The sequence below is a fragment of the Ambystoma mexicanum genome, chromosome 11, assembly GCF_040938575.1.
Source record: "Ambystoma mexicanum isolate Mex_15411 chromosome 11, UKY_AmexF1_1, whole genome shotgun sequence".
Taxonomy (NCBI): domain Eukaryota; kingdom Metazoa; phylum Chordata; class Amphibia; order Caudata; family Ambystomatidae; genus Ambystoma; species Ambystoma mexicanum.
Window position 1 is genome coordinate 781787521 of NC_090934.1, and position 27474 is coordinate 781814994.

At 44.5% G+C, this 27474-nt stretch overlaps 1 protein-coding gene across 6 annotated transcripts in view; it reads left to right on the forward strand.

Annotated features, from left to right (window-relative positions):
- Positions 1-27474, forward strand: part of DENND2B (DENN domain containing 2B) — a 1727973-nt gene that overhangs the window by 1349802 nt on the left and 350697 nt on the right. For 5 of the 6 annotated variants that reach the window (XM_069623705.1, XM_069623704.1, XM_069623703.1 and 2 more), the window contains 4 exons: positions 2803-2847; positions 5796-5980; positions 13443-13552; positions 16627-16696. In XM_069623705.1, coding sequence (XP_069479806.1) covers positions 2803-2847; positions 5796-5980; positions 13443-13552; positions 16627-16696 — 410 coding nt within the window. The remainder of the gene's footprint in view (positions 1-2802; positions 2848-5795; positions 5981-13442; positions 13553-16626; positions 16697-27474) is intronic. The other variant, XM_069623706.1, reaches the window with a different exon arrangement.

Consider the following 27474-nt stretch of genomic DNA (forward strand, 5'->3'; position numbering starts at 1 on the left):
TACCGCCACTTGGTGCAATGGGTTTACTTTGGGATTTATTGTGGTGGCAATTCCCCATTTATGGAGTCCAAAGGATTTTTGATGAATTTACTGTGCCTTGGTGGCAGATTTTCCTCCAAGTTGTTGCTGGAGGTACACCCTGCACTTTACCTCCAACTTTATGAATCAGCAGTGCAGGAAAAGCATCAGTAATTCTGCTACCACCAAATAAATGTGGTGGCAACGGAATTACTATCACAGAATTTATAATGAGGCCCTAGATTTTAGGAGGGCAAGAGGTTGCAGTCAGACCCATATTGTTTATGTGTGACAAGGAAACCAGAGATTGAAGAAAATTGAGGCTCAGGAAAAGAAACCATGTAGGACATCTACGGGGTCCGAGCTAATAAATAGCGGTGTTGAAAACGTTTCCCAACACCAGGTAATGGTGAAGTCCCAAGTGGATAGTCTTCAGAAATACCTGGAATCGAGTAACATTTGAGAGAACTGAAAGAAAACAGGTGTTGAATCCATATGAAAAGCCTAAAAATAAAATATCCTGGTAAGTACTGACTAGTACTTTAGAAAAACAGCTTTGATACTAGAAACAATAATAAAGGAAAAGACAAGGGAGCACCAGGAAGGTGAACTAATCAAAATAAACCATCATGTATTTCCAACTAATCTCATGCAATTCAAATAAAGCCGGAGAATTCTGGACCAAGGCAAAGCATCAACATGGTCCCCCTTGACGCTCATGGTATCCAGTCCTTTTTTTTCCGAAAATGTTTCGCCCTTTACCTATATACCACATTTCTTTACCAAATGTTTTGCCAGGAACATGCATAAGGGTTTGGGTGAAGCAATATAGTATTGCTTGTGGCTGTGGGGTAGTAGGGGTCAGCAGGGAGAGTGTGTGTGGCGTGTTCCCCTGCTTTTTTGCAGTAAAAATAGTTATATAAAGGCGCTAAAATATATTGTGGTAAAACTCAGAAGTAAAAGCACATAGACGCAACACTCATCATAAAATCTATATATCAAGCTAATAAGAGATCCTTAGAAATCAGCCTGCATTCCGATATTGTGGCGTGGATCAGGAATTGGATAATTGACTGCAGCCTAAAGATAGTGGCAAATAGCGCAGCATCAAACTGATCATGATTACAGGTGCAGTACTTTAGAGGGCAGTATGTTGCTAATATTGTTCCTTAAAAGGGAATTCAAAGTTTTGTTGTCATGTTTGCTGATGGCAGTTTATTGCCCGAGACAGAGGATAACTGCTTATGTGCTGGGGTCTGCAACCTGCGTCTCTTTCTGATGTATTGGACTATGACTCCCATGATCACTCACCACTGACTATGCTGGCTGGAGCTGATGGGAGATGTAGTCCAAAACATCTGGGGCGCCAAAGGATACAGTCCCCCAGCAAGTTGAAATCTGTCGTGCTGCAAATGCTGTGCTCCTTATCTGACATCAGTGATGTCCTACGCTGAGCTTATAAAATACAACTAGAAGCACAACATTGGTAGCAAATGGATGGAGCAAATACATTCTGGGTTAAACAAGGCACAGAATAAATTAGTGTGATCCAGTAGCAAAATTCAAAAGCAGTATTTGGGTTTATCAAACCGGGTGCATCAACTATGGATAGTGCCATTTTCTAAAGTTTGTTTTAATAGTGATGCTGCTCACAAGACCTTGGTGCTACCTCCGGTAGGATCCAGTGTTTCAGGGTGCAGCTGCCCTTGGTTTTTAGTTATGCTTCGTGACTCAAGCAAAGTGAGCTGCTGTTCTTGATCCAGTTGGCTCACGTCCATTTTGTTAAAAGAAACGCTATCCCCGTTGGCACAATTGACATGAGTGTTGGCAGCCTCAGCAATGAGGTCAACTTTCAACAATTAGGATGACATCCTGACTGGACGAAAGATTCCCTTGGGCGGGTGTGAGACCCGTAACCAACAGAGTGTTGGGAACCATTCAGTGCTGTTGCCTTTGCCCTGCTCTGTTATCATTACTTCCAGTCTGGCACATAGAAAAGGTCATCAAAACAGCATTTCCCTGCAGCAACCGAAGACCTGTAATGGTGTAGCAAAGAAACTAAAAATAAAACCATAGTTTCCTAAAGGACACTTCTGTAGGCCAGTAATATAGGTTGCACTGAATCCAACTGCAGCAACGGAGTTTCCAGAAATTGGACAATACATGACCAGCAGCAACAAAATCATAATCAATTCTACAGGTAAATAACATTTATACATGGCAGTAATGGACACCATTAAGCACAAATACCCAGTTCCTTGGCACAAATGGAATATTATAAATGTATAATAGTAAATGTTCAAACCACACGGGTCAGCAACTGAGTGTTGTAAAAGCCATGTTTGTCTACTGAACTGGAGTTCTGGCCAGGTTTCTTTCCTCCAGAATGTTACTTTGTTTGGTAGTTTCTTATCATAGTATGAAGGATCTATACTTATTCTGGTAGTCTCAGTAACAGGATCAAAAATATGTGTCAGTATTTGCTGAACAATAGGTGAGTCGGAAGCAACATAAGCACTGCTTTATGTACAAAAAGGACTTAGCGGTCAACAAAACCATGAGTACAACCCCCTCCCCCCCACCGCCACACCCCCGTGTTCTGCCATGACTAGTAGCTGGAAAACCATGTGTTTAGACCGAATTGGGAAGTCAAGAAAAATCGCACAATGCATGCAATGCTTATTGGCTTTTTGGTAATTCTGCTTGATTAACCGCTTGTAAGAAGTTTCCCCCGCATTCGGGAATGGCTGGAAGAGATGCTGACCATCTTTATCTCTTTTGCAGATGAAAACAGTGAGAGTGAGAGTGACTCGGATGACAGGTTTAAAGGTGAGGGTCGGCCTCCAATAGCCTTCAGTCACACCAGGTTTATGTGATTTTCTTAGTGTTGTCTAGCTCTCTATGGGTGTGGATGCAGTATTTTGAGGACTCTTAAGGCTGGCATACAACGTATAGTTTTCTGCAAAGCAAATATACCTTCTGTGGCAATGATTCGGCCACCTGGACCACCACTGCTGGATTTCACCAACCGTGGAGCCCACTTTAACCACAAATTTACAAAAGCTTTACATGCCTCGAAATCAAAAGCACTTCTTAAATCCTTGATATGAAAAACCCAGCAAACAACTAATATGCTAAACTGCACCTATAACTAGAATACAATATCACTAACTACCCACTTACTCAGGGGAAACTAACATTCGAAAACGGAATCTAACCGCTGGAGTATAACCATCCCAAACTCCACACTTATCCAGAGGAAAGCCGCTACTCAACACTGCACGCCCACACTGCGGTGATTGACTACACACCTAACCAAAGCAAATTGACAACTCCACACTGCATCCATTGGCCCGACTATCCCAAACTAATCACCTTCCCATAGCACACTGACCACCTACGCTGCTAACCACAAGAGGTTCACCTCTCACACCTACTCCCCTAACTATAGAAAAGGGAATTACCCATGCTTTGTAACTACCCAGAGCATGCTGACTATATCAAACTTCACAGCTAACCAGAAGAGACTGACTATTCGTAACTGCACTTCCTATCCACCGAAAAGTGATGGCACCAAGTTGCATACCTATCCAAAGTAGGCTGACCTACAACAACTGCACCCGTTACTACAGGGGATTTACTATCCCAAACAGCACACCTACCAAAAAGCACATGACAAAAGTAAGCTGCACATCTAGCCGTAGCAGACTGACTATCACAAATCGCAAGCCTAACAGCAAGAGGCTGATTACTCCAACATCCACTCCAAACCACTGAAAAAGAAATAACACGATCGGTATTCCTACCCCGAGAACTCTTACTATGTCAAATGGTACTCTTAATGACAGGAAGATGGCTTTCTCAAACTGCACTTTCTTCATACCTAGCCAGATGAATCTTCACTACTAGCGACGAGAGACTGGCTACCTCTGACTGCACTCCCCATGCATAGAATAGGGAATAGGCCAATTACCATATACCTACCCAGAAGAGACCGGCTCACACAAACTGCCCTCCACACCAAACGAGATTTCATTTTCAGCAGTATCAAATGGCACACCATTAAGGAGGGTGACCCCACACTGCTAGCTACTGCATTCCCGTGCATCCCCCAGCTTTCTCACCACTGCTCTATCCAGTATGGTTTAACAGATGGAAGATGCTTTGTGGTCGCTGGACCAAAATCCGGAATGCTTTACTAACTGCTCTTTGCAAGGCGAATGATTTACCTCGCTTTAGAAAACAGTTGCAAGCGCACCTTTCCAGCCTCCTGCATGGCTTCCCGTGGTGACTTTATTTTCTAGCTTGGTCTCTATTAACAGGGCTTAGAGACATTTGAGTTCGAATTTTGTATCATAAACTTACATTCATTTCAGAAAGAGAGGATTGTAGTTAATCTCTGCAAACATGCCAACATGCCCCATTGCAGTTGAGAGGTGATGGTGCATTCCTGGTTTTAACTGTGCATTCTGGGACTTGTAGTGCTGGGTTTATGCTATGTTACAAAGCTTTTATACTGTGCCAAATCACCACCGTAGTGGTGTTATAGCTCCTGGCTTGTTCGGGAAGTAAGTCTATAATAGGGGAATCAGGGACTGCACTTGCCAGAATGCAAATTTATAACTAGGACTCCCAAATGCAATGGGGGATAGTCTAAATCAACAGGGTTTAACAACTTCCACATGCATATGAGCCAATCCACAGGCTACCAAATGATCTGAACATCACCATCAGTGACAAACGCCCCCCCCACCCATGCATCCTATACAGGACAGTGATTATGCAATCCTGCACTTTCACCTACCCCAGCCCCCCTTTCTCCCATCACACATTCATAAACCAGCTGTGACAGATGGAAGGGCTTTCTGCAGGAGCTTCTTTTTTTCTTCTTTTTCTGCCACAGTGCTAGTTGAGGCGCTAGCGAAAAGGGTGTAATACCACAAGCCTTGTGTGGCGCTGCATGTCGCCAGGCACTCCTGCACTCACCTGTACCCACATTTGAAGGAGTTTCTATGTCGCCTGAAGGAATTCTGTCACCTCTATTATTTCTCCCAATGTTTACTATTGCAAATCACTGAAACAAAATGAAGACCTAAGCAAAGCTGAACATCACAAGCTGCACATCTACCTGCTCCGCAGCGGCACACAGTAGTCTGTACACTTAATTACCTGTGTGAATGTTTCGTGGGCGCAATGTGGCTCTTTTGTTATTCAGGTTTATCGTTTAACTAAGAGGTCTCCTAGGTGTCCATGGCGTTGGGTAGAACCCAACTGAGAACAGAAGCTCTGCTGGATGTGGGTCGCATAATAGTAGGACATAGGTCATGCCAGCCAACTACAATGAACCCAACAACACTACAAATAACAATTCACAGGCATTAGTTGGGTCTTTTTTTAAATACTCCACCAATTGAATTGAGAAATGTTACAGGGGCTCCTCCTGATTCTGTGTATCCATCCAACAGTATTGTTCTATGATGAAAGTGTTGTGTGTGAGCATTAAAGGTACAATGACTTCCCTTGTCAGACAGCTGTTGGTACCGTCTTCCAGATGTGCTCAAATGGCATCTCTTGTTATGCACCATCGATGAGTTTGTTTTACCTTTTGTCTGCTCCTCAGTGTCACATTTCCTACATGGTCCGAGCTATCCTTAGTGTGAAAGAAAATGTGCTTGAATGGTCGAGGTAACAAGGTGATCTTTTTTCTGGACATGCCATGCGTACAGGCTCTGGTTTCCCACCTGATGGAGCATGTGCTTTGCTTTCTTTCATTGCAGCCCACACTCAACGGCTGGTGCACATCCAGTCCATGCTGAAGCGGGCCCCCAGCTACCGCACACTGGAGTTGGAACTGATCGAGTGGCAGGAGCGTGAGCTCTTCGAGTACTTTGTGGTGGTGTCTCTGAAGAAGAAGCCGGCCAAGAACTCGTACATCCCAGAAGTCACCTACCAGTTCCCCAAGGTAAAGCCGAAACAAGGCATCTTGCGCATTTTCTGAATACAATATGTTTTAAACTAAATAATAATGGGTGACGATTGGAGGATAGCCTTTATGTATTTCAAAATCATCACAGTGATCACTTATCCAATTATTCCAGAGTTTAAATGTAATAATATGCATAGACTTTTAAAAAAATACAATAAATACCAGCACGCATGCTTTGTCACCCACTCTAATACTGAAGCTTGCCTGATTTATGATTTCATGCAATGTACAGTGAAACAAGTTATTTGCACCTGGAGGTGTGCATCTGTTCAGTCAGGCGGCAGTGAACATGGGCAGAATCGATCAGTGACTGTCTGCGTTCTCTCAGCCACCTAGGTGACTAACCCAGGTGTCTGCCATTTTTTGGGGGATCTCTTATACACATTTACCTTCTCACCCAGTCCATAAGGATTCCGGCACCCCACCTGATTTACCTGCTCACCTTTGTCAGCATTCAGTCCAGCGTCATCCATGTAAGTAGTAAACGGACAACATCCATTTACTTTTTCTGTGTCGGTCATCTTCTTGCGTAGTTTATTTTTAGGGAACTTGGGCATGTACAATACGCACAGAGCCCATTTTCCTAAACTACTATCCCTCCCTGGATAGTACCCGTAGGATCCAAATAGCGATCATCCCCGCATTCCGGGGCGCACAGGGCCGGTAATGGCTGTGAGCCCTTACCAAAACCCTCGCTTCCCTACGGCCTATCTGAGGCTGTGGCTGGCAGATCATTAACAGCTCTTTCCTTTCAGTCCCAAAAATTGAGGTGATTTATTTAATGACCTCCTAGTTCCACAGAATCCCTGATGGTTATGAGTAAAAACGTGTTGATCTTCAACCTCACTGGGGTGGGACTAGATAAAACATGGGACAGGACCTTATAAAGAACAGCTAATAATGAGGGTAGGGAGTTTTGTTGGTCAGAGATAATAATGAGTGAAGAGGGTTATGCAGAACATCCCCAAAATGATGATAGCCAACACTTATGTTAATGTTAAAGGTATTTTAGATCTGACTGCCAAAGGTCTTCAACAAAGAATGGATGCTTTCAATGATTACCTAATATTAAATGGCATGAAAATAAATAAATAAATAAATCGAAGGTGCCGCAGCTAGGACAAAGAAGCAGCCTTTTCGATGGAAGATGGAGACTGAAGCACTAGAATATGTTGACTCTATTGTGTACTTGGGAAGCACGATAAACAAGAAGTTGAATGAAAGCGGCCAGCACACCTATTTAAGAGATCAATTGAAAAAACTCACAACACAAGGGGTGGTTATTCATAGGACATATGGCAGGTACTCATTAAATCCAATAACCAACTTCTACAAACAAAAGGTGGTGCAAGTACTAATATATGGTGCAGAAACCTCACGTAAGCTTACATGGAAAGTATGGGCTTTGATGGAGGGCTATTTCTGGCGAAGGATTTTGAAACTTCCAAATTCAATGCCAGTGGTGCCATCTGGCACATACTCTGATTACAGTCCATGGCATCCATAGTCCTATGGAAATCCCTCTTCTCTATCTTATGAGCCACGCATCATCCAGATGAAAAAGTGGTGAACAGGTGGAAATTGAAAATTAAATCAATTATGCAACACCACATTATTGACTTGGAGTTGCTGATGGAAAACCCTTTGAAGGTGAAAGACAAACTGATGAAAGCTGATTTGCTCCACACCATTGAGGCTAGAGATAGGGATGGTGCAAGCTATGAATTGTGGAAAGAGAGGAAAGGACTGTATAATGTCCCGAGGTACTTACAGCAGTTCCCCTCCGCCCATTATAGAGACATTTTGCTGCAATGTATTTTAAACATTATGCCAACCAAAGAGGTCCAATTTAAGAGACATCAAATAAAAAAAGATGAGGCCAGTTGCCGATATTGTAAGGATAGGCCTCAGGTGGAATCGCTAGCTCAGTTAGCTACCTCATGTCCAGCGCTAACTGAAGTGAGAACTTTGTACCTTGGAGACCAGCTACAAAAGACAAGGTCGTTATCAGCAAAAGAGTGATGGGAACTGGTCCTTTCTGGAGAACGAATGGGGCTTGTTACGGCTGCTATGGCATTTTGGGAGTGTATCCTAAGAGAAGGGAACGACAACCTGAACTTATATTTGTAAATAGTGCCATTGGGTGTCATCTGAGAAGGGATTCCTCTGTTGATAAAGTATTCATTGTGATTCTATTAACAGGGTATGGCCATGGAGTTTGTCAATTGTGAGGGTCTTTCCCTTGATTTGAACTTTCGTCCTCTCCCACTGGGGACACCCAGTGAAATTCTGGAAATGATTTGTCTCCATGAGGCGTGAAGGAGTTTTAGGTCTTTTATGTGTTCCTTTATTTTGATTATTGATGTACGAATAGGATGTGATAATTTGATTCTTTTATTTTGAAGCATGGAAGGAAATTGTTAAAGGTTTCTATTTTTGTTCTTTGTGCATGTTCGTTTGAAACCAATAAAGCAAAAAAAAGGAGATTATTAAAAAAGGAGGGTGGTGGGGGGTTAGTAGGGTGTAGTTGGGAATAGGAAAGAGAGAAATTGTGATGTCGTGTTGGCAGCTTCAGTTCACTTTGCACCGTTTGCTAAGCTTCAGCGTGGTTTATGGGTCTGTGCGAACTCTCATGTGCTGTTGTGCTTTGTGTTGTTGGTCTGTTGTTGCAACGTGCTGAAGTGCGTGTGGATTGCTGTGCAGATAGGTGGTTGTCTGGCTTTCTGTATGACGGGTGTATGAGGAAACTTGAGAGTTGTGTTAGATGGGTTGGCAAAGATTTAAGCAAAAATCACCTACCCTCCTGGGATAGCTTTCCAGATTTGTGCCTGTCTCATTTGCCCCACTTCCATTGTGCATCATCTCATTAGCCCTCCCTTTGCACCTCAAAGTCAGTCGCTCTTCATCACCCTTACCCAGCAATTCACCTTCTGTCTCCTGTACCACTTTTACGCATCCTGTGACCCTTATTTCAATCTCCTTGCAGCACCTCCCTTCCATTCTTTTATAGCTCAGTGGCTTTCCTTGACAATCACCACCTTACTCTGCCCATCACAGCAAGAACATTAGTGTCCTCTTGCCACCTTCTGGTGCTCTTTATCACAAGTAAATGGTCGAACACCTTGATTTGCCAGTCGCAACAAGGAGTGGTGACTGGGATATTTGCTGGTAACTGTGGCACTGGACTTGGTCAATTAGAAAGCTAAATGTTAAGGGCACCGAGTGGACTTGCCTTCCATTGTGTTCAAGTTGTACTATCTGAGAAAGCTGTACGGAGGCTTCAAACCATAGAGGCAAAAAAGATGGTTGTAAGCTGCATATGGGGCCCGGTTTGGATGTGCAAACACTCTACGTGACTGTGATTCTGCTGTGACTCTTTAATGTATGTATGAAAGGGTATCTGTGTGTTCATGAGAGTGTGCATGAGTCTTCTGAACAAGTAACGGACTCACTTTGTAATTTACAGTCAACATAACCATCCAGGACCACAAATCCTCCCCATTCAAAACCTTATCTCCAACAATGCTCGTTTGTGGTGTGAATGTGTGCAGGGAAAACGTAATACATTGAAGAACATGTTAACTTGGAGTAGGCTTTGGCAAATAATTGAAAGTGTTAAACAAGATCAATGCAATACAACAATCGACAAAATAGAACCGTAAATGGTATTGTCGATTACCTTCAAAGCCACGCGGTAGGAGCAATGACTATGCAAAAGAAGAATAGAGATTGAACATATGTGTAACATACTCGATTTTGGCAAAGGTGCGGATATGGGTGGTGTACAATCGAATGTGCACCACGTTTTCCCGATATGGGCACATGCACGTGCTGCTACTGTGTTTACGAGATACAACACATTAAACGCGAATGTGTACAACACTGCAACGCTTTTTTGGAGTAAGGGTGCGAGTCTTTCTCGACAGAAACTGTACCCAATAGACCCCCATACACATTGTCTCACTGTGTGCGTCAAGGTAGATCACTCTGTGCCCCGTTTAAAGTGTAGGTGAGCCCCCTGTACAGGGAGCGCGCGGAGAAAAACGCGTTTCTGACTGGCATTCACCTTATAGTAAAGGAAGAGGTTCACGATGAAGAAAAGAAATAATGACATTGATCTCATGACAACGATAATCCTGACTGCTGAGGGGGGTCCTGAATATTAATATTTATGAGGTTTCTCATAACGAGCAGTGGACATAAGGAACCGGTGTTATGAAGGAAGCTGTTAATGAGAAGTGAGTATTTGAGAAGGAGGACATTGTTAGGCTGAAAGAGAGAATTCGGTGGTAGGGTATTCATTGTGATGGAAGAAGCACTGTATATATGATGTAGGGTAAATATAGGAGGGTAGCCATTCAGGCCAAGCATTGGGGAAGAGTTGTGAACGCCAGGCCGGAGAGTTCTACAACAATTGAGTCTGTTCTAGTCTAGAATGTAGCTGTGGGGTGAGGATGCTTCCGGTGGCCGCTCTAGACCCATAAGGGACGCTAACTCCAATAAGGAAAGTGTGTGGGTGGCACATAACATCCATTTGGGCAAGCTGATGTTCCAGTGCAAAAGATGAGTGGCTCTGTGTGCAGCTGTTTCAGAGAAGCGACGTCTATATGGGTGGGTAAAAGGGGCATGGGTCCCGGTCCTTCTCCTTCGGAGGGGCCCCCATGTGGCTGCCTTCCACATACAAAGGTGTCAGTGCCCATTTCTTTTACAAAAGATAAGCACGTGTCATGATATTGTATAGGAAGTTGCTGTCGTTCGGCGTCTGCTGCCTGGCTGTTGTTGACAAGTGCATTCTGACCTGATAAATGAATCTTGCAGTGCATTCTGTGTTCAATGTAGTACATATAGTTTGTGCGCTCACTATAGCACAACTCGCAGAGTTTTCACCCTTCTAGTAGTATATTGATGATATGCAATAACCACATTTGAAATGCCTATTGATACACCTGAGGGCCATGATGCTAGCTCAGTGTGAAGCACTCAATGCAGAGATCTGTGTTTACATGTCAGATCAAAGTGCCAAATTCTGGCCAGGCCGACTGAGCCTTTTTCTCGCGCTCTGGGGCTGATAAACTTGGGTATATTTACTTTGGAGACAGTAACACCCATGTCCAAGAGAACAAGGCACCCACATCAGATAGCACTAGTTATAAAGCCGAACATAGCAGGAGTATGGCACAGGTTCAAAGCTCGGTTCCTACAAACAAGGGTTGTATAAACATGACAGCCACCCAAAATGAAGAGCATGGAGTGTTAGTCGGGAGAAGTCAGTCAGCAACCACATTTGAGGGCGTGGAACCAAAGTGTTGTGGTGCATGTGGTGAATGACGGATAACACAGGGGCAACACGCTGGTCTTGGAAGCAAGACCCCGCAAAGCAACAGGGGTTTGAATCCCGGATCTGCGCTTAGAAACCGAACTCAGGTATGATATTAGACAGCGTTATAAAAAACAATTAGATTAAAAAATCCTAGCTTTGCCACCAGACGATAAAGTGATCACGGGCACAACTTCTGAGACTGTACGGTCTCCCATAAAGTGGTTTGCCTCCTCCTCACATCCTTGTGGTGTTGCTTAGCCCATTAACCTGCTCTTCATTTTCAAGTAGGCCAAATGAGTAGGTAGAAGAGGTCCTTGACGAGAGAGAGCAGCACATCTTTGGCAAGCTTTTTTTCAGGTCTGCTAATTTGGCACACACGTGTTTGCTTTTTTGTATAATTTTAACATATTCTCCTACACATCATGAATACAATCTGCAAGTCTGTATTGGGGGTATGCAAAGCTTTAAAATATAGTAGTAAAACCCAGATGGGATGTAATACGCTTACATCAGTTAGTATTGTAGTATTAGTATTGTAGTACTTGTATATTTTCTTGTTGATGGAGAAAATAAAGTAAGACTCATCCTCCTTTTTCATAGCATGTTTCTATGAAGTTTATTTTTTTTTAAATGCCATATTGAGTTATTATGTGATTTCTGTGCTTTACAAGGCAGATCTACAAAACAGGGTTTTATTTTAGTGTGTGAACGTCAAAGATTAACAAGTAATTGCACCTTCCTGTATGTATGCACCAGAACTGGGAAACAATGTAGTGCAGACTCGGCCCAAAACGAGCTTCATCCTTTTACCAAAGTGTGTGCTCCTCTGCAACTCATTTAATCTCATAGAGCCCAACCTATCAAAATTGTCAATCCCTAAATATACCAGAATTGCAGCCACTAAAAGAGATGTAGTTCTGTGGACACGCTCGTCCAAAAAGCCTCACTCCTAATTTAACAGGCAATAGTGTTGCTTCATGTCTAATAATAGTGAGCATTGATATATTGCACCTTCTTTGGTAACTAATTGCATCTGTACTTGGAAACCCTAGTTATCTTCTAATCTCAGTCTGTATTAGTAGACGTGCACCTGTCTGGTAGCTGCTAAACTGGAACCACCATCTATATTATGGTATGCATACCTTTCTTCTTGCTTCCAGTCGGTCTCTGGTGTCCAAGTTTGAGCATTGTTAATTCTGTGAGGCTGCTAATCTGAGGTGTGTGTCTATTCTGGGCTATGTCTACCTTTTTTCAAATGGCTTCCATACCAAAGAAACCTCTATTTGTGCAACAGACTCTCATTTTATTTCAAAATGTTAATATTTTACAACTCTGTTTTTACATTTTCATGCCAAATATGTATTCTTTTCCAGAGCATGTGAAAGAGGAAATAACAAACCTTCCACTAATGTCCCCTTTTTAGTGTTCTCGGCTGTTGGGTTGTTTGATGGATACTGATCTCAGCCCTGTAACTACACTACAGCCTGTATACCTTCCTCGTGGCTGCTGTTGTTAACATGTGCCCTGCGTCTAGGATAGGGCAGCGCTACCTGCTAATGCTGCCCTTGAAATGCTACCTGTTTATTATTCTAAGTCCAGCCAGTATGAGGGGGTAGGGAGATTTGAAGGGAGTACCTATGCGTATTTGTAGTGCTGCTAGGGCAGCATATCAGGTTTTGGGTTGTGATTAGTTTGTTTGGCTTGAGGGAGGGCACGTTTGTGGCTGTGCCCTGGGCCCCAAAATCCACAAAAATGGCTTGCCTCAGAGCAGATGGCAGGAAAAAACTTGCTCTTCAAGGACACACCCATAGTTGCACTGAGGAAGGAAGCTGTGTGGTAGAAATGGAAACGGCTAACAGCCGCCTTGCATACAGTTCAGGCTACTGTGGTATTGTTGGTGTTAAATCGTAAATGCTGCACCCAATAGTGACTGAGCGTTAAAGATAGTACTGTCAAAGAAATCCGTATAGCACTTTCAGGTCTGGGTAAGACGCTGGAGCAAAGGTATATACATAGTTATATCATGCCCGACACAGTATGACGTTTTAATGTTACGCCATGCTGCAAAAAGAGTAAGACACTGTTCTCATAGCCTGCCCTAACGCTTCCTTCCCACAGCTCGAAAGACCCACCAAACAGGTGCGCGAGGCGGAGGAGCGACTGAAAGCCATCCCCCAGTTCTGCTTCCCTGACGCCAAGGACTGGATGCCGGTATCCGAGTACACCAGGTAATAATTAGAGCTTGCCTTTCAAAGCGCGTGGTTTGCAAAATGAACCCTTAATTGCTTGGCATCAGCCTTTGTCAAAATAAGAGTTGGTGTCTGGGCTGCGCTGCAAGCTTGCACAGATGTATCCAATTCTCTCTAATGCAGGCCTATTTTTCTGCCTGGAATACTTGTGGCAGCGGTTCTGTTTGACAGTCCTATCAGCACGATGCATATCATCCTGCGGTTTTCCACTGTGCCAAATCCACTTAGGAAAACCATCCACCCTCGGCTCGGCCGAGATCCTGCAAGGGAAAAGGTCCCATGTTCCAGAGGATGTGTGCGCCGAACCCCAAACTGCATTCCTCTTGACACCAGTGTTGCAACTGTGACGCCTGGCGGTGGTCTTTAATGAAAATAACTCTGACACACGCAAGCCTACACAAATCGGTTTGGATACTTAAGTGTACATTTTGAAAAATAATTTTGCAGGTCTGCGGCCAGTCTGGAATTGGCCAATAGAGTAATATCACAATGTCGAAGGGAGAGCCCAAAATCCTTATGTTGCTTAGTTCTTTGGGGCCAAAGTGGCCCAGTTTGATGTCCATGTGGTAGTTTTGAGCAATGTTGCTGGGCAACTGTGCTTTGAATTAAAATGGAATTAGTAATTTAAGTCCCTACAGCAAATTGTCTATCTAGTATACTTGAGTGCAGTAACTCGACTGGGGAAAAATAGTAAAGCAAACAAATCCTGCAAAAAAGAATGGATTCACTGAGACAGGTGTGTGGTTTAGAAGTCCTACTCTGGTAGATTCAGGTTACTAGCCGATGTGTTAAAAAAATAAATACCCAACAGGCCGCTTTCAACCAACAGAGGTCTATCAGGGAACTGTGCATGCGCAAATAGGAAGAGGCGGCAGACTGTAAGGTAAGGAGTGTTCTTGGGGAGGGATAGGGTGTGTGTGCATGTTGACAGGAATTGGGGTGGGTTGGGGGAGTAGGGGTCTGGGTCGTGTGGGTGTCCCCCTCCCGTTTCACAACTGAGCCGGGGGGGGGGGGTGGCTGGGAGGGAACAGGGATTGCCGGGGGTGTCCCCTGGATTAGAGAAATATAGGGAAGGGGGCGCTAAAAAGGGAAAGATGGTTCCCAGCAGTGCAGAATCTGGGCCCGTGTAACCGGGCTTCAATTAAATCGGCCTGCCGGGGAAACATCATAGATGCAGAGGACCTGAAAAGGTAACCATTTTGGAATAAGGGGTAAAAAAGTCACCCAATAACTCCCCAAACAGAAGTTAGCTTAGACTTTCCTTCGTGGTCTTGGTACCTTAAGTTGAGTGTTCCTTTAACACAAACCGGCAAGTCCGCCGGGTTGAATCCACATCCTACATGGAAATGTGAATGATCGAATGCAGTCAGTCACTGTCCACATGTATGGCTAGTTCTTTGTTTTGAATTAAACTGTTCTTAACCAAGTTTTCTCGGTTTTGGGGACAGTGTTAAAGAAGCAAATTTATGTTTTTTTTAGATCAGAGACACCAAAAAATCTTGCGATTGTTAAAGCTTGGATGGTATTTTTTACATCATCAGTGACTTATAACTGTCAAGTTTAACTCAGCGCTGCAACACTTTGCATGTAAGCTACAATTTCATATACTGAAAGGGAACTTGATGAGTGCCAGATGAAAGTTCATGGTATACATACTTTTGATACTGAAGGGCGAGTGGTCTAGGTCGTTGCTGCTCCTGTCCCACAATGAGTGTGGCATGGCAAAAACATGTGGTATTTTATGTACCTCCTGTTTATAAAATACCATCAAATTATGAGTTGCATCGCATGAAATATTTACAGCATGAGGTACACAGAGCGCATTGCATTCCTTTCCATCTACCCCATGCAGTAAACTTCCCATCCCATGCCATCCCAAATCCTAATTAGGTTAAAGTGCCCCATGTTTATCTAATTACCGCCATGCTCATAATGAAGCCATAGGAGTCCAAAATGATGTTGGGTATTGAAAACCAACATACTCTAATATTCTAAGAATAAAGACCCAGATACTTGTCCGTTTGGACCTTACAAAACCGGAAACAGCTAACAGGCTAAAAAAGTGCTTGGAGGAGCTGGGTATTTGGATGACGCTGAACTGGCTCAAGCTAAACAGTACTAAAACCGAAGTTCTGGTTGTAGGTACCTCTACCCCTCATGTGTTCTGAACGGCCGACTTCTGGCCCCCTTCGCTAGGCCCTCTCCCTATACCTGTTCTATCTGTCAGGAATTTGGGAGTACGCTTCTCGGCCACTCTGACCATGGATGAGCAGGTTGGAGCAGTTTGCAAACCGGGTCACTTTAAACTCAGGGTCCTCTGGAAAGTCCTCCCTTTTATTCCCACGGCTAGTCAGGCACCTGTGGTGGGAGTCCTGGTTCTTAGCATCCTGGACTACTGTAACTCACTATATCTAGCCCAACCCAGCTATCTTATTGGGCGTGTGCAGCTACTCCAGAGTGCTGCTGCCCGTTCTATCATCTGCCCGCCTTTTGGAGCCCACATGACCCCCATACTGAGACAACTACATTGGCTCCCTGTTGCCCAGCGGATCCTGTTCAAATCTATGTGTATGGTCCACTGGACCTTCTATGGAATGGGAGCAGAATATCTGCAAAGTAAATTCACTCCCTACCAACCCACCCGCACTCTTTGTTCTCTAACCACCCGGCAGGTGGCTGTGCCTTGGTTTAGGCTAGCCCGCAAGGGTGTCCATGCCTTCTCAGTTGCCGCTGCAAGAGCGTGGAACCTCCTTTCCATTCCTTTGCGTGACATATCTGACCACCTTGCCTTTCGGCTCGGACTAAAAACTTTGCTCTTTTAGCTGCCCTACGGCTTCCTGTCTTACCTCCTCAGCGCCAAGATGCCCTCGGGTGTACGTGCGCTTACATTATTGCACTTAACATAACATAATATAACAAAGATAATACGTTTGCTTTTAAATGTGGCCTGGAGATGTCTCTTCAATGATCACACTGAAAGATTTTTTTTGTAAATGGTGTGATGCCTGTTTCTGTGATAATCATGAGGTTCTCTTGGATACTCTCTCTTGCAGTGAGACCTTCTCTTTTATGCTGACTGGAGAAGATGGCAGCCGAAGGTTTGGATACTGCAGGCGGTTACTGGTACGTATATCACATAATCGCCATAACACGAAAGAAGTGCTCAACTGCTGGGTGTACCAATGGGTTTTCAATGCACCCAAACAGGGCATCTGGCTGAGCTTTAGTGCATCTATTCAGTGCTTGCGAATGGCCGGAAGTTCTGAGCCTGAGTGTTGTTGAGCAGTGTGGTGTCTGCTTGTGTGCAAGCACTGATTTTCTGAAGTGAACAGTCCAGAAGTGATGCAGCTGCGCCCAATCAGTTCTTCACCCCTCGATCGTGTCTGTCACCAGGGGGTCTACATGTGCGTGCAATATCTGATGTTGATTTTAAGTAAACTAGACTCACATCTCCTATCTCACTTCGTTTCAAGTCCTGTGTTAAGCAACACCTCCTTGTATGATGGTCCATTGGACTGCCACTCACATCATGCAAAGCACTGTTGCCTAAAGGCCAGCACTGCATACAGCGGTTCCCTACAGCAAAGGCCAGTCGGTGCATGCAAGAACTGCTCACTTGCACAAAGCCACTGTGCAAGCCCCAGCTATTAGTGAACCGTCCTCTCTGTGACCCTGGACCCTACTCAAAAATGACTTTGAGCTCAGAGGTTCTATAGCCCCCCATATGAATGTTAGTTGTTCATTTGTATGTGGCCCTGCAGAGAGAGATTAGAGTTCTTGACATCCAATTGTCTTGAAAAGGGTGATCTGTGGGATTAACTTTCGGCCTTCTTGAAAGGGAGATTTAAGCAATCTTCAGCCTGTGTAGTGGTCATTCTCTTCTCCACTTTTCTTATCCAGTGAACTATGGCCCGACTCAATCCTCATTATATCTGAATGCTGCGAGGAGGCTGGGGTGCATTGATTACACAGTACATGGTGTCTTTTACTGAATATGAATACTTTACATCGATAAAATGTTATTTGTGCATTATTTCTATTTACATATATCTCTGTGGATGGTTTGACGATCAACAGGCTCACAATTACTGCTATCATTAGTACTGCTGGCTCACCACCTCTAGTGATACCAACGCACGTTTGTATATTAACTTTATGTAATTCTGCAACACTATTGTATTTTGACCACACCTTGGTACATTACTTATATGTTACTTTGATGAAAAATCTACTGTACTTTCTATTTGTTACTCTGTTTGTAAAATGTACCTGTCTGTGTAACCTGAAGATATGCGCCCAAATGCCCTTGGCCAAGGCGCGCTATACAGATAAAGAAAATACAAAATACAGATCCAAATCTTAAAACATCAGATCCAGGTACATTTATTTTTATAAAAGCGAGCTTCTAATTTAGGCACACATCTTGCTTTCCTATCTTCAAACGAGCCCAATGTTATCTCGGCATTCTAAAGTTGTAATACAGGCCTTTGTAGAACTCCCGCTCCTGCTGAGCTCGATCAATAGGAATACAAAGATTGTTTGTTTCTAGAGTGGTATCTTGGATTTGCCATGGATAATCAGCTTGCTTGGAATGCAGGCTTTAGCCCACATTTTGCCTCCTCAGTTTCAAAGCAAGCTGTTAGCTGCACACCCACAAATGCCCACCCCAGACCCTGTGCTGGCTTCACTTCTGCCCTTCCTACTCTTGCTCGCTACTGCCTTGTCTTAACACTCACCCAAAAGGGATTTTCTACTCCTGGACCACCAGTGCCAGCGTCTCCTGCCTAGTCCTTCATGATCCAATGGTGCCCCGAAATGCTTCTGCCTGTTGCAGCTGACTGTAACCATCAGCGGCCTTGTCCCTCCCATTTATCTGGGAGCCATTTTTGCAAAGGATTTTGCAAAGGGCTTTGCATTCTATTTTTATTTTTTATTTCCCCTTTTACCACAAATTCGTTAATGGCCTGAAAGCATTGCATCTGGAGCACAAAACAGCTTTCCAAACTTGAGCGCATGTCACGCCTGCTTGTTCATCCAGTCCATCGAATCCTGTACAAGCATTCAACAATCGGTATATACATAAATCCATGGAGATAGACGCTTCACTGTTGCTTTTGTTATACTCATTTTCAAAAGGGAGATTGGGTGACCCCGAATGTCTCTGCAAATTTGCTATATTTGTTACTAGAGGCAGGGGCAACCTCGTATTTCTCTGCCCCTCTTCATTAGATGTTGGTTCTTGTATTTCCGTACAAACACCAACTTCATTGTATCTTTCTATTGATTTCTGCAGAGTATAACAAAATTCTAAGAGGACATTTTTGTTATCAATAGCAGCCAGGGAAGGGTCTGTCAAGTCCACTTGGCTGCGCCTACCTCGCTCACTACAGTCCACTGCCGGCTCCACCGCTGCCACTTGAATATCTGGTGTTTGCAAGAAAGTACCCACGGGAAGAATGAAGTAATTCTCACAATCCCTGAAATCATTCAGAATTGTCTTCCTCTGAGTGCTTACCACAAGCAAATTCTCTTGCTTTTTTTTATTGGTCTCTGTACTGCACGTATTGTTTTTCTTATACAGTGCCTTATTACGCAAATTGTAATTGTTGGCTCTAGTGCATACTTTGCCAGGCATTGCGGATATATGTAAAAGGTACTTGATATGTAGAAATAAAGTGCACACACTCAAACAAGGGGTATTCTATCACCTCTTGGTCGTATGTAGATGTATGCTTAATTATCTCATAATAAGTACCACAACATTACAGTGTCCTTACAGTGTGTTTTAACGGCCGGAAGCACGTCAAACTAATCAGATTGATTGAGCTTACCATTCTAGATATGCTCGTTTACACCACCCTCACGTCAGCTCTCTTCAGCAGATTGCAGGAGACTGTCCTTGGCCAGTCCTTGGTACTCTTGCATTATGATTTAAGATTTCCCAAAGTTGTTCTCAGCCCTACTGTGTGCTCCCTCTTCCCAGTCTGAACACCTTCACACCTCTGTTTCTAACTCCCTCTCTATAATTAAATCATGGATGTTTTCCCGATTTCTTCATTTAAATGCTCCTATAACCTCAATTTTAACCCACTTCTTTCCCCTTTGCCATATCGTCCCCATCCTTTTTTCTCCACCACACCTCCTGCCCTCTTTGCAGTGGTCTTTTTGCTGCCACCAGCTCAAAATAAGCATATGCATGTCTTCCGAGGAGTGCCTTAACTTGGCAACTGAGCCCTTAAAAGCCACTGGCCTTCTCATGTTTCCCTCCCTTTTGGATCCCTTATCATGGTATACGATTACATTAACCTTTTCCTTCTGAACTAGTGAGAGTGATAGTAGGATATTTTAGAAAGAGATGTATAAACAGTAGCAGGTACACATAACACAGGGCACAAGAAAAGAGACTGCTCTGAACAATGGTCTGGCAAATATTGTCTGGAAAGATATCAAGTTTTGGGAGAGTAAAACCATACTGTTCATCCTTGTGAACATTGCAAGACCGTGCGGCCATATGTCAGGCAGAGAGAGTGCTGGTGTATTTTATTCCACTCCTCATGGGGATCTGTCTGTTTCCTCTGTGAGAAGGAGGCAGGGCTGTGACAAAGGTTGCCTTGGTTGCCTAAGGAGAGGCGGGCAGAGGAGTGATATGATATGATAGGTTATTTATAATGCGCTTAATACCTAGAGGTTTCTAAGCATGGACCCGGGGATCAAACCTGTGGTGCTCCGTGTCGTCTTGCTTCCAAGACGAGCACGTTGCCCCTGACCTATCCTCCCGAGACATGATGTACCATGCCCCTCCTTGGACTCTATTATGACAGACTTGAGGTAATAAGGGCTGTGAAATTACAGTGGTCAGGATGGCACTAGTTATCTGGCTCAAGACATCATGGGTCAGTATTCAGTATCTCAGTCTTGGATGCATAAGGAGTATGGGCTCCTGTATCCAGCAGATATGTTTAGTAACTGTATTTTAGACTCCTACATTCGGCACACAAAGGTTTGTCAACTATTACCAGATCTTCGATAAGATAGGTCTTCGATGTCCAGCATGAATCTGGGATTTGTCAAATGATTCCTTCGAATGGATTGTGTCCTCCCACATATTCCTAATCTTATGATATCGTCGTTTCCAGCTTCAGCTGGTTTGGAAAAGAAAATGTTCTCTCTGCAGACAGTCGACTCGATGTCCCTTTGAGGACTTCCATCTCAGCTGACGTCATCGTTGAGTACATATACCACGTGCAGCACCCGTTGGCTTCAGTTCCGTTTTTTCCGCTGTGCAATTGCTTCGAGATTAATGGCCACTGCTTCAGCCACCTCAAAACCACTCTGAGGTCTTGACTTACGACACCACGGTGGGGGGCAGATTATCAAAGCATCTGAAAGAAGGGCGAGGTAATACTTTGGATGCATGGGCACTGGAAACAGTAGCCTTGGGTTACTGCCTCCCCTTTATGCAAAGACCTCGGGATTATCCACTGGGAAGCCATTCACTAAATGTTCCAGATCCATTCCTGTTGCAGGAAATTGTAACCCTGCTAGCGAAAGGTGCTGTAGAACCCGTAGCTGTGATGGAGAGGAACAGAGGATGGTATTCTCCCTATTTCCTAAGCCCCAAGAAGGACGGAGGACTGAGACCTATCTTGGACTTATCCTTGAACCAGTTCCTCAGGAAGGACAAGTTCGAGATGGTCACACTTTCTCAGATCCTCCAGGCCCTCCAGCTCCAGGACTGGATGGTGTCATTGGACCTTCAGGATGCAAATTCATCACAAGCACAGGAAGTACCTGAGGTTTGCCGTTGGCAGTTCTTATTATCAGTTTCGAGTTCTGCCATTGGGCTGACCTGCGACCAAGGGTTTTCACCGAGCTGATGGTGCTGGTGGCACTGAGTCTCAGGAGAGGGGGATCCATGTCTACTTCTACCTGCATGGTTGGCTGATCAGGGCACGTTGATCCGAACAGGCCCAGGAACATCTCAGTATCACCTGCCACGCCCTCCACAGACTGGGCTTCTCCCTCAATTACATTTTTCATGTTTCAGAGGCTCACCTGAGAATGCGATCCCTTCAGTGGGCTCTCAGGACCCAATGGTCCCAATTCTCAGGCAGGATATCAGACCTCCTCCAGGTTCCAAGCAGAGTCGCACAGGACCGTCTGTGGTGTGCCTGTGAGGACAACATTCTGAAAGGAGATCCTTTTTGGCAACCATGGCCGGAGATAATAGTAGTGATGGACGCCTCACTCGTGGGGTCGGGAGCCCACACCAACCTTCTGACAATGAGCGGTCGTTGGTCTCAATCAGAGTCCAAACTACACATCAACCTTTTGGAGCTGAGGGCAATCAGGTTAGCGCTGAAGGCCTTTCTGCCCTCTGTACGGGGAATGAATGTCCTGATAATGACAGATTACACAGTGGCCGTGTACTACCTCAATAAAAGTGGAGGCGTAGGGTCACTCCCACTCTGTAGAGAAGCAATACAGCTCTGGTTCTTGGCAATTCAAGAAGGAATCTCTCTATCGACAGTTCATCTAGCCGAAGAGGAGACCAAGGCGGCGGATGCTCTGAGTGGGCAGAGCACAGTCTCCCAAGAGTGGGAACTAGCTCAGGAAGTCCTTCAAGATGTCTTCACCTTTTTGATAACCCCTCAAGTTGATCTGTTAGCGACCAGGGTCAACCGGAAGTGTGGAATGTACCACTCTAGGGAATTTCCCCCAAGAGGAGCTCTAAGAGATGCGTTCATAGCAGACTGGGAGTTTCCACTCCTATACGTGTTTCCTCCAGTCCTGTCATTCCTCACGTGATCAGGAGGTTGAGAAAGTTCAGGAAATCCATGACCCTAACTGCCACAGATTGGGCCAGGAGGACATGATACCCAGTCCTTCTGGACATGTCCATCTGCCCTCCAATACCTCTTCCACAAAGAGAGGTCCTTTTCTCGTGAGAGGAGGGTCGGATTCTCCATCCAGAGGTCAAGACACTCAGCCTTCAAGCATGGTTTCTGAGAGGCTAAGGTACAAGGATCGGGACCTCCCAGACGATGTAATGGAGATTTTGCTTTCCGCCAGAAGGCCCGTAACACAATCCTTATGCTGCTGCCATTGGAAAAAGTTCTGCACCTGGTGTAGGGAGAAAGTTGTGGACCCTTTTCAATGCAATAGATTTACTGTGTTATTGTTTCTACTACATTTGGCAGATCTGGAGCTGCAGATTGGTACAATCAAGGCTTACCTCGCAGCGCTTTCCATATTTTAGAGCACCTCGGAAGATGCATCCTACTTCAAAATACCCTTAATAATTAAATTTCTTAATTGACTCACAAATGCGTTTCTTCCTACACCATTCCAAATACCAACCTGGAGTTGTCCTTAAGGTCAAACCCTCATTTCTACCTAAGATTGTATCAGACTACCATTTAGCACAGAAAATTGTGCTTCTGGCCTTCTATGCCCCCTCCTCATCCTGCCAAGGAAGAGGCAAGATTTCATAGACTCGATCCGGGGAGAGCTCTAAGCTTTCATGTTTCAAAGATGGCAAAGTTGCGGCAACTTTTCATTGATTATACGGGGTACAAACTAGCTTTGCCGGTTACCAAGCAGACTCTATCCAAATGGACCATACTGGCTATTTTGGAGGGCTACCGGCTAGCTGTGAAAGATTCCCCAGAAGGTTTAAGGGCTCATTCCACTAGAGGCATGGCAACTTCCTCTGCCCTTCAGAGGAGAGTGCCGATAAAGGATATCTGCGAAGCAGCTACCTGGTCCACCATCCACACTTTTGCAAAACATGACTGTTTAGACACCTCTAACAAAGAGGGACATTTTGGGAAGGCAGTGCTATGCTCCATTCTAGACAAACATTAATTCTTAAATTCGTACTCCCTCCTCAACAGAACATAATACTGCTTTGGAAGTCTATCATAAGATGAGGACTATGTGGGAGGACACAATCCATTCCTGGTAACGTTCTTTCGACTGGATGTTCCTCCAACGTATTCCTTATCACCCTCCCAACCTACCCCGCTTTAGAATTTCCAAGCTTTGGATCTTCCACTCTTTTAAGGTCTGATAATTTAAAGGCACTTATCAAGGCCTTTGATTCTGCATATGGGTGGTGAAAAAACATAACAGAATCCAACGGGCACTGCACGTGGTTTATCTACTCGACGATGACGTCTGCCAAGATGGAAGCCCTCGAGGGACATAGAGTCAACCGTATCAACGCACAGCGCCCTCTGCCGAGAGAAATTCTTTTTCCCGAAGCAGCTGGAGCTAGAAACAATGATATCATAAGATGAGGAATATGTGGGAGGAACATCCAGTCGAAAGAACATTACCCGGGGTAAGTAACGTGTTCTTCTCAGCAGCTTCAGGAGGTAGGACTCCTCAGTTCGGCATGTAATGGATGTGTTAAATGTCTCACTAACTCAGATGCATGAGGATTTAGAACTCGGGAAATTAGCTTTAGTCACTGTCCTTCCAAATGCTTCACTACCAGATGCTTGAAAAACAGAGATGCCTGTATCCAGCATGCAATCAGTTTGTCAAATCTCTCTCTCTCTGTCTCTCTCTCTCTCGGGTGGTGTCTGCAACTCACAGAGTTTGGCTGGCATGTCAGTATGGCCTTTAGTAGTAAATCTTTAGCTTTCTTGCTCCAATTTCAACATGCCTTCTTTTCAATCTCTGTAGTTTTTCCTCTCTTGTTTATTTATTTATTTATTTGTCATTTATAAGGTGAAAACTGCAACAATGTCATGTCACAGCACCCAAACTCTGGGAACGTGCATGTTGGATTCAAGCATGTACAGTTTATTTGAAAAAGTGTCCTTTGTAATTCTTGGGTACTCTCACACCAAATCTGCTGGGGGTTGCTTTGCTTGCTCTAGAACCTTGTGTCCTATGTTGCAGCATTATACAGCGTTAAGATGGTATTAATACTAGATCAGGAACTCATACAAAGTCCCAAAGTTCACCTTTCTCCCACTAGTCTGTAGTCTCCATTCAATCACACATTGCAAGTTGCTTAAGGGACTACCTCCACCGGCCCTAGGTTTTAGTGTGACTCCGTGGATGGTTTCCTTTGTAATTTCTCCCTATTTGATATTAGGCATATGTCCTTACAGTTTTACCCGGGTTCAGCCCATCTACATTTCTGTGTCTTTGTTATCCTTTCCTTTTGTTCCTGTATGTCTAAGCTCAGTCCAGCAGCTTTGTTCGGCTCTCATTCCACTCTCGCAGCTCTCTGCAATGTCCCTGTTTATTTTTCTCCAGCAAAGGCTTCTCTCCTCTTTTCCGTCACTGTTTCTGGCATCCAGTGACCTGGCTTATCTTGCCTTCCCTCTCAGGGTTGTTACGGTTCCTCAGCCATCATGACAGTGCAGTGTTGCCCCATCTCTATTTGTGGATATTGTATCTCGTGGGGACTTCACACTGGGCACTGTGTCTCTGCTCCACTGGGTCACTTGTTCCTCTTTAACAGGTGGTGCCACCATCCAGGCTACATGATCCTGAAAAAAAAGGATCAACATATACTTTGGTGTTTTCATTGGACCCATGAAGGCCACTGTCCATTTCAGTATTGGGGAGTTGGTGAGAGGGGGCGGGCACAAGAGCATGCTTAATCCAACATCTCAAGGCCCGGTGGGTGCCATGTGTCAACCACGCTGCCTACCACTACAAGGTCTCATTCTCCTCCTTCCCCTGACTGGGAGGAAGAGGAGAGGTGGCACTACACAGCAGGGCCGACAATTACAGGCACTATTCCTCAGACCCCTGCATGGGCCATTGCTCACACTTTGCTACCCACAGTGCCAACCCTTGTCGCTCGTACTTTGCTATACACCAGTGGTGGGGCCGCAGAGAATTCCGTTTCCATTTCCAGAACTGACAATACACCCAGCTCTGGAGTTCCCTTAACTTTAGTTGTGTCCTATGTTAGTAAATATTTGTAAATTAGTTAATAATGGGTCGCTGATGAAGCCATCCCTGCTCCCCAAATGTCCTTCTCAAAGCCAATTAGACTGTGCAAGGTTATCACACGAATATCCTCAATTAGAAATGAAGGGGATGGATGTGCAAGTCTTGTTTGTTTTTATGCATTCTACTCTAGCATAGAAAGATCCGTAAAGCTTGTGGGACACCCCCAGGAAAAGATAATTAGAACTTTTATATAAAAGTGTGCATGGTGAAGCAATTGTCAGCAGGGATATATTTTAAGGAGTGGTTTTGAATGACATCTGATGAATGACCAGAGCGATAGGCGAGTTGTCTGTCTAACTTGTAAACCCCGGTTGAAGTGTATCCCATTGTTGATAGTGTTCATCTCCTTGTGCTGTTACCATGGAGCAATAGTGTAGGGGTTTGAAAGGAGAGGTAGGACAGATACCCAGATAACATGGATGGATGGACAAAATTACCCGGTGTCCTGCAACCCACTCGTAACTTTGCCTTGTCTTGCCCCCCTTACTCATTTGTCTGTCCCACACCCTCCCCACTGCAACAAAATAAAATAAGAGAATACCTGGCTTCATGATACTTTTGTTCACCTCTTTTGTGTACCCCTTCAACTAAAGGAAACCAAACAGGGCATCCTACAACCCTCCTCTCTCGATGATATTTTAGCACTTACCGGCACTGAAACTCTAGATCTGTCGCTGTAACGCGTCTGATACTCCAGCGCTATCAGAAAGCAAAGTTGGCCGGTGACATGGAGAGGCCAACTGTCAGGCACGGTAACGCTCTTCGATCTGTGACAGAGATGGAGCCATAGATCTGTTGAAATGACAGACATGTGCCTCCAGCACTCTTACAGAGCCGCACCCTCCTTAGCGGTTGTCCTCTCTGTCTTACAAGTCTAGTTGAGTTACACATGCTGGTGGAGTGGCCGCTCAGTCTCCTCTGTTTGCCTTGGATCTGAGGAGACCTGATAAAGGCAGAGGAAAAGTCCTCTTCCCCTGACGTCAGACATCCTTACTCTATTTCCGCTCTGTCTCAATAGGAAGATACAGCATTCGAAGTTGTGTTTCGCTTGGAAGCCATACGCAGTATTGTGATGCTGTATTTCAAAGGAAATACTTAACCTGAACAGTCTGGTTGAGGAACGGAACCTCCTGTATAAAAGATAAGAGGATTAGCCAGCTCACCGAAGGGGTTCAAACCCTGACCAGCTGTCAACTGGTTTACCATCATACTTGGATTTAGTACTGTGTGTTCATATTACTATGCAGAACATCCAGGGAGCCTTCTCCCAGAGTGACTCATTTCATACAGCTGAAAACAGTCAAAGCCAAACTATTTCATGGCCAGTAGCTTCTAAATTCAGTCACACTTTTTTTTTAAGGAGTATCCTACGTCCGTCAACATAGAGCAAACATGAATGCTTCATGATTACCAGAGATTTTCGACTCTGTTCTTCGTTTAGGCTTTAGCTATCTTATCAAAAGACTTCTGGCATCATTGAGGATCTCTTCTGTAAACTCTGTGGTGCCTATTTGGAGTACTCCCGAACAAAAAGTGTTTTCCATCACTGTGTGTCCAATGCTTATTTTTGTAAGAAAAACATGTATTGAGCGTGGATCTAGCTGTAGGGTACCGTGGAGTGCACAGTAACATGGGTACGTATATTTAAGGGTGCAACCCAGGTGCTTAGTGTCAGGATAAATACATTATATGCACTGATTGAATGCACAGCAGCAATTGAACATTGGGCAATACATTTCAGGGATTAAGGCACCTTTTAAGCACCAGGTGGACAATGCAAAGCACCCTAGACCCATTTGCTGCTGGCCACATACCTGATTAATATTGTTGAGTTCCTGGCTATCAGCAGGGTGTCTTGGTGTGTGACTGTTCCATTAGGGGGACTTGGGTGCTGGAGCAACATAAACATTGGGATATCT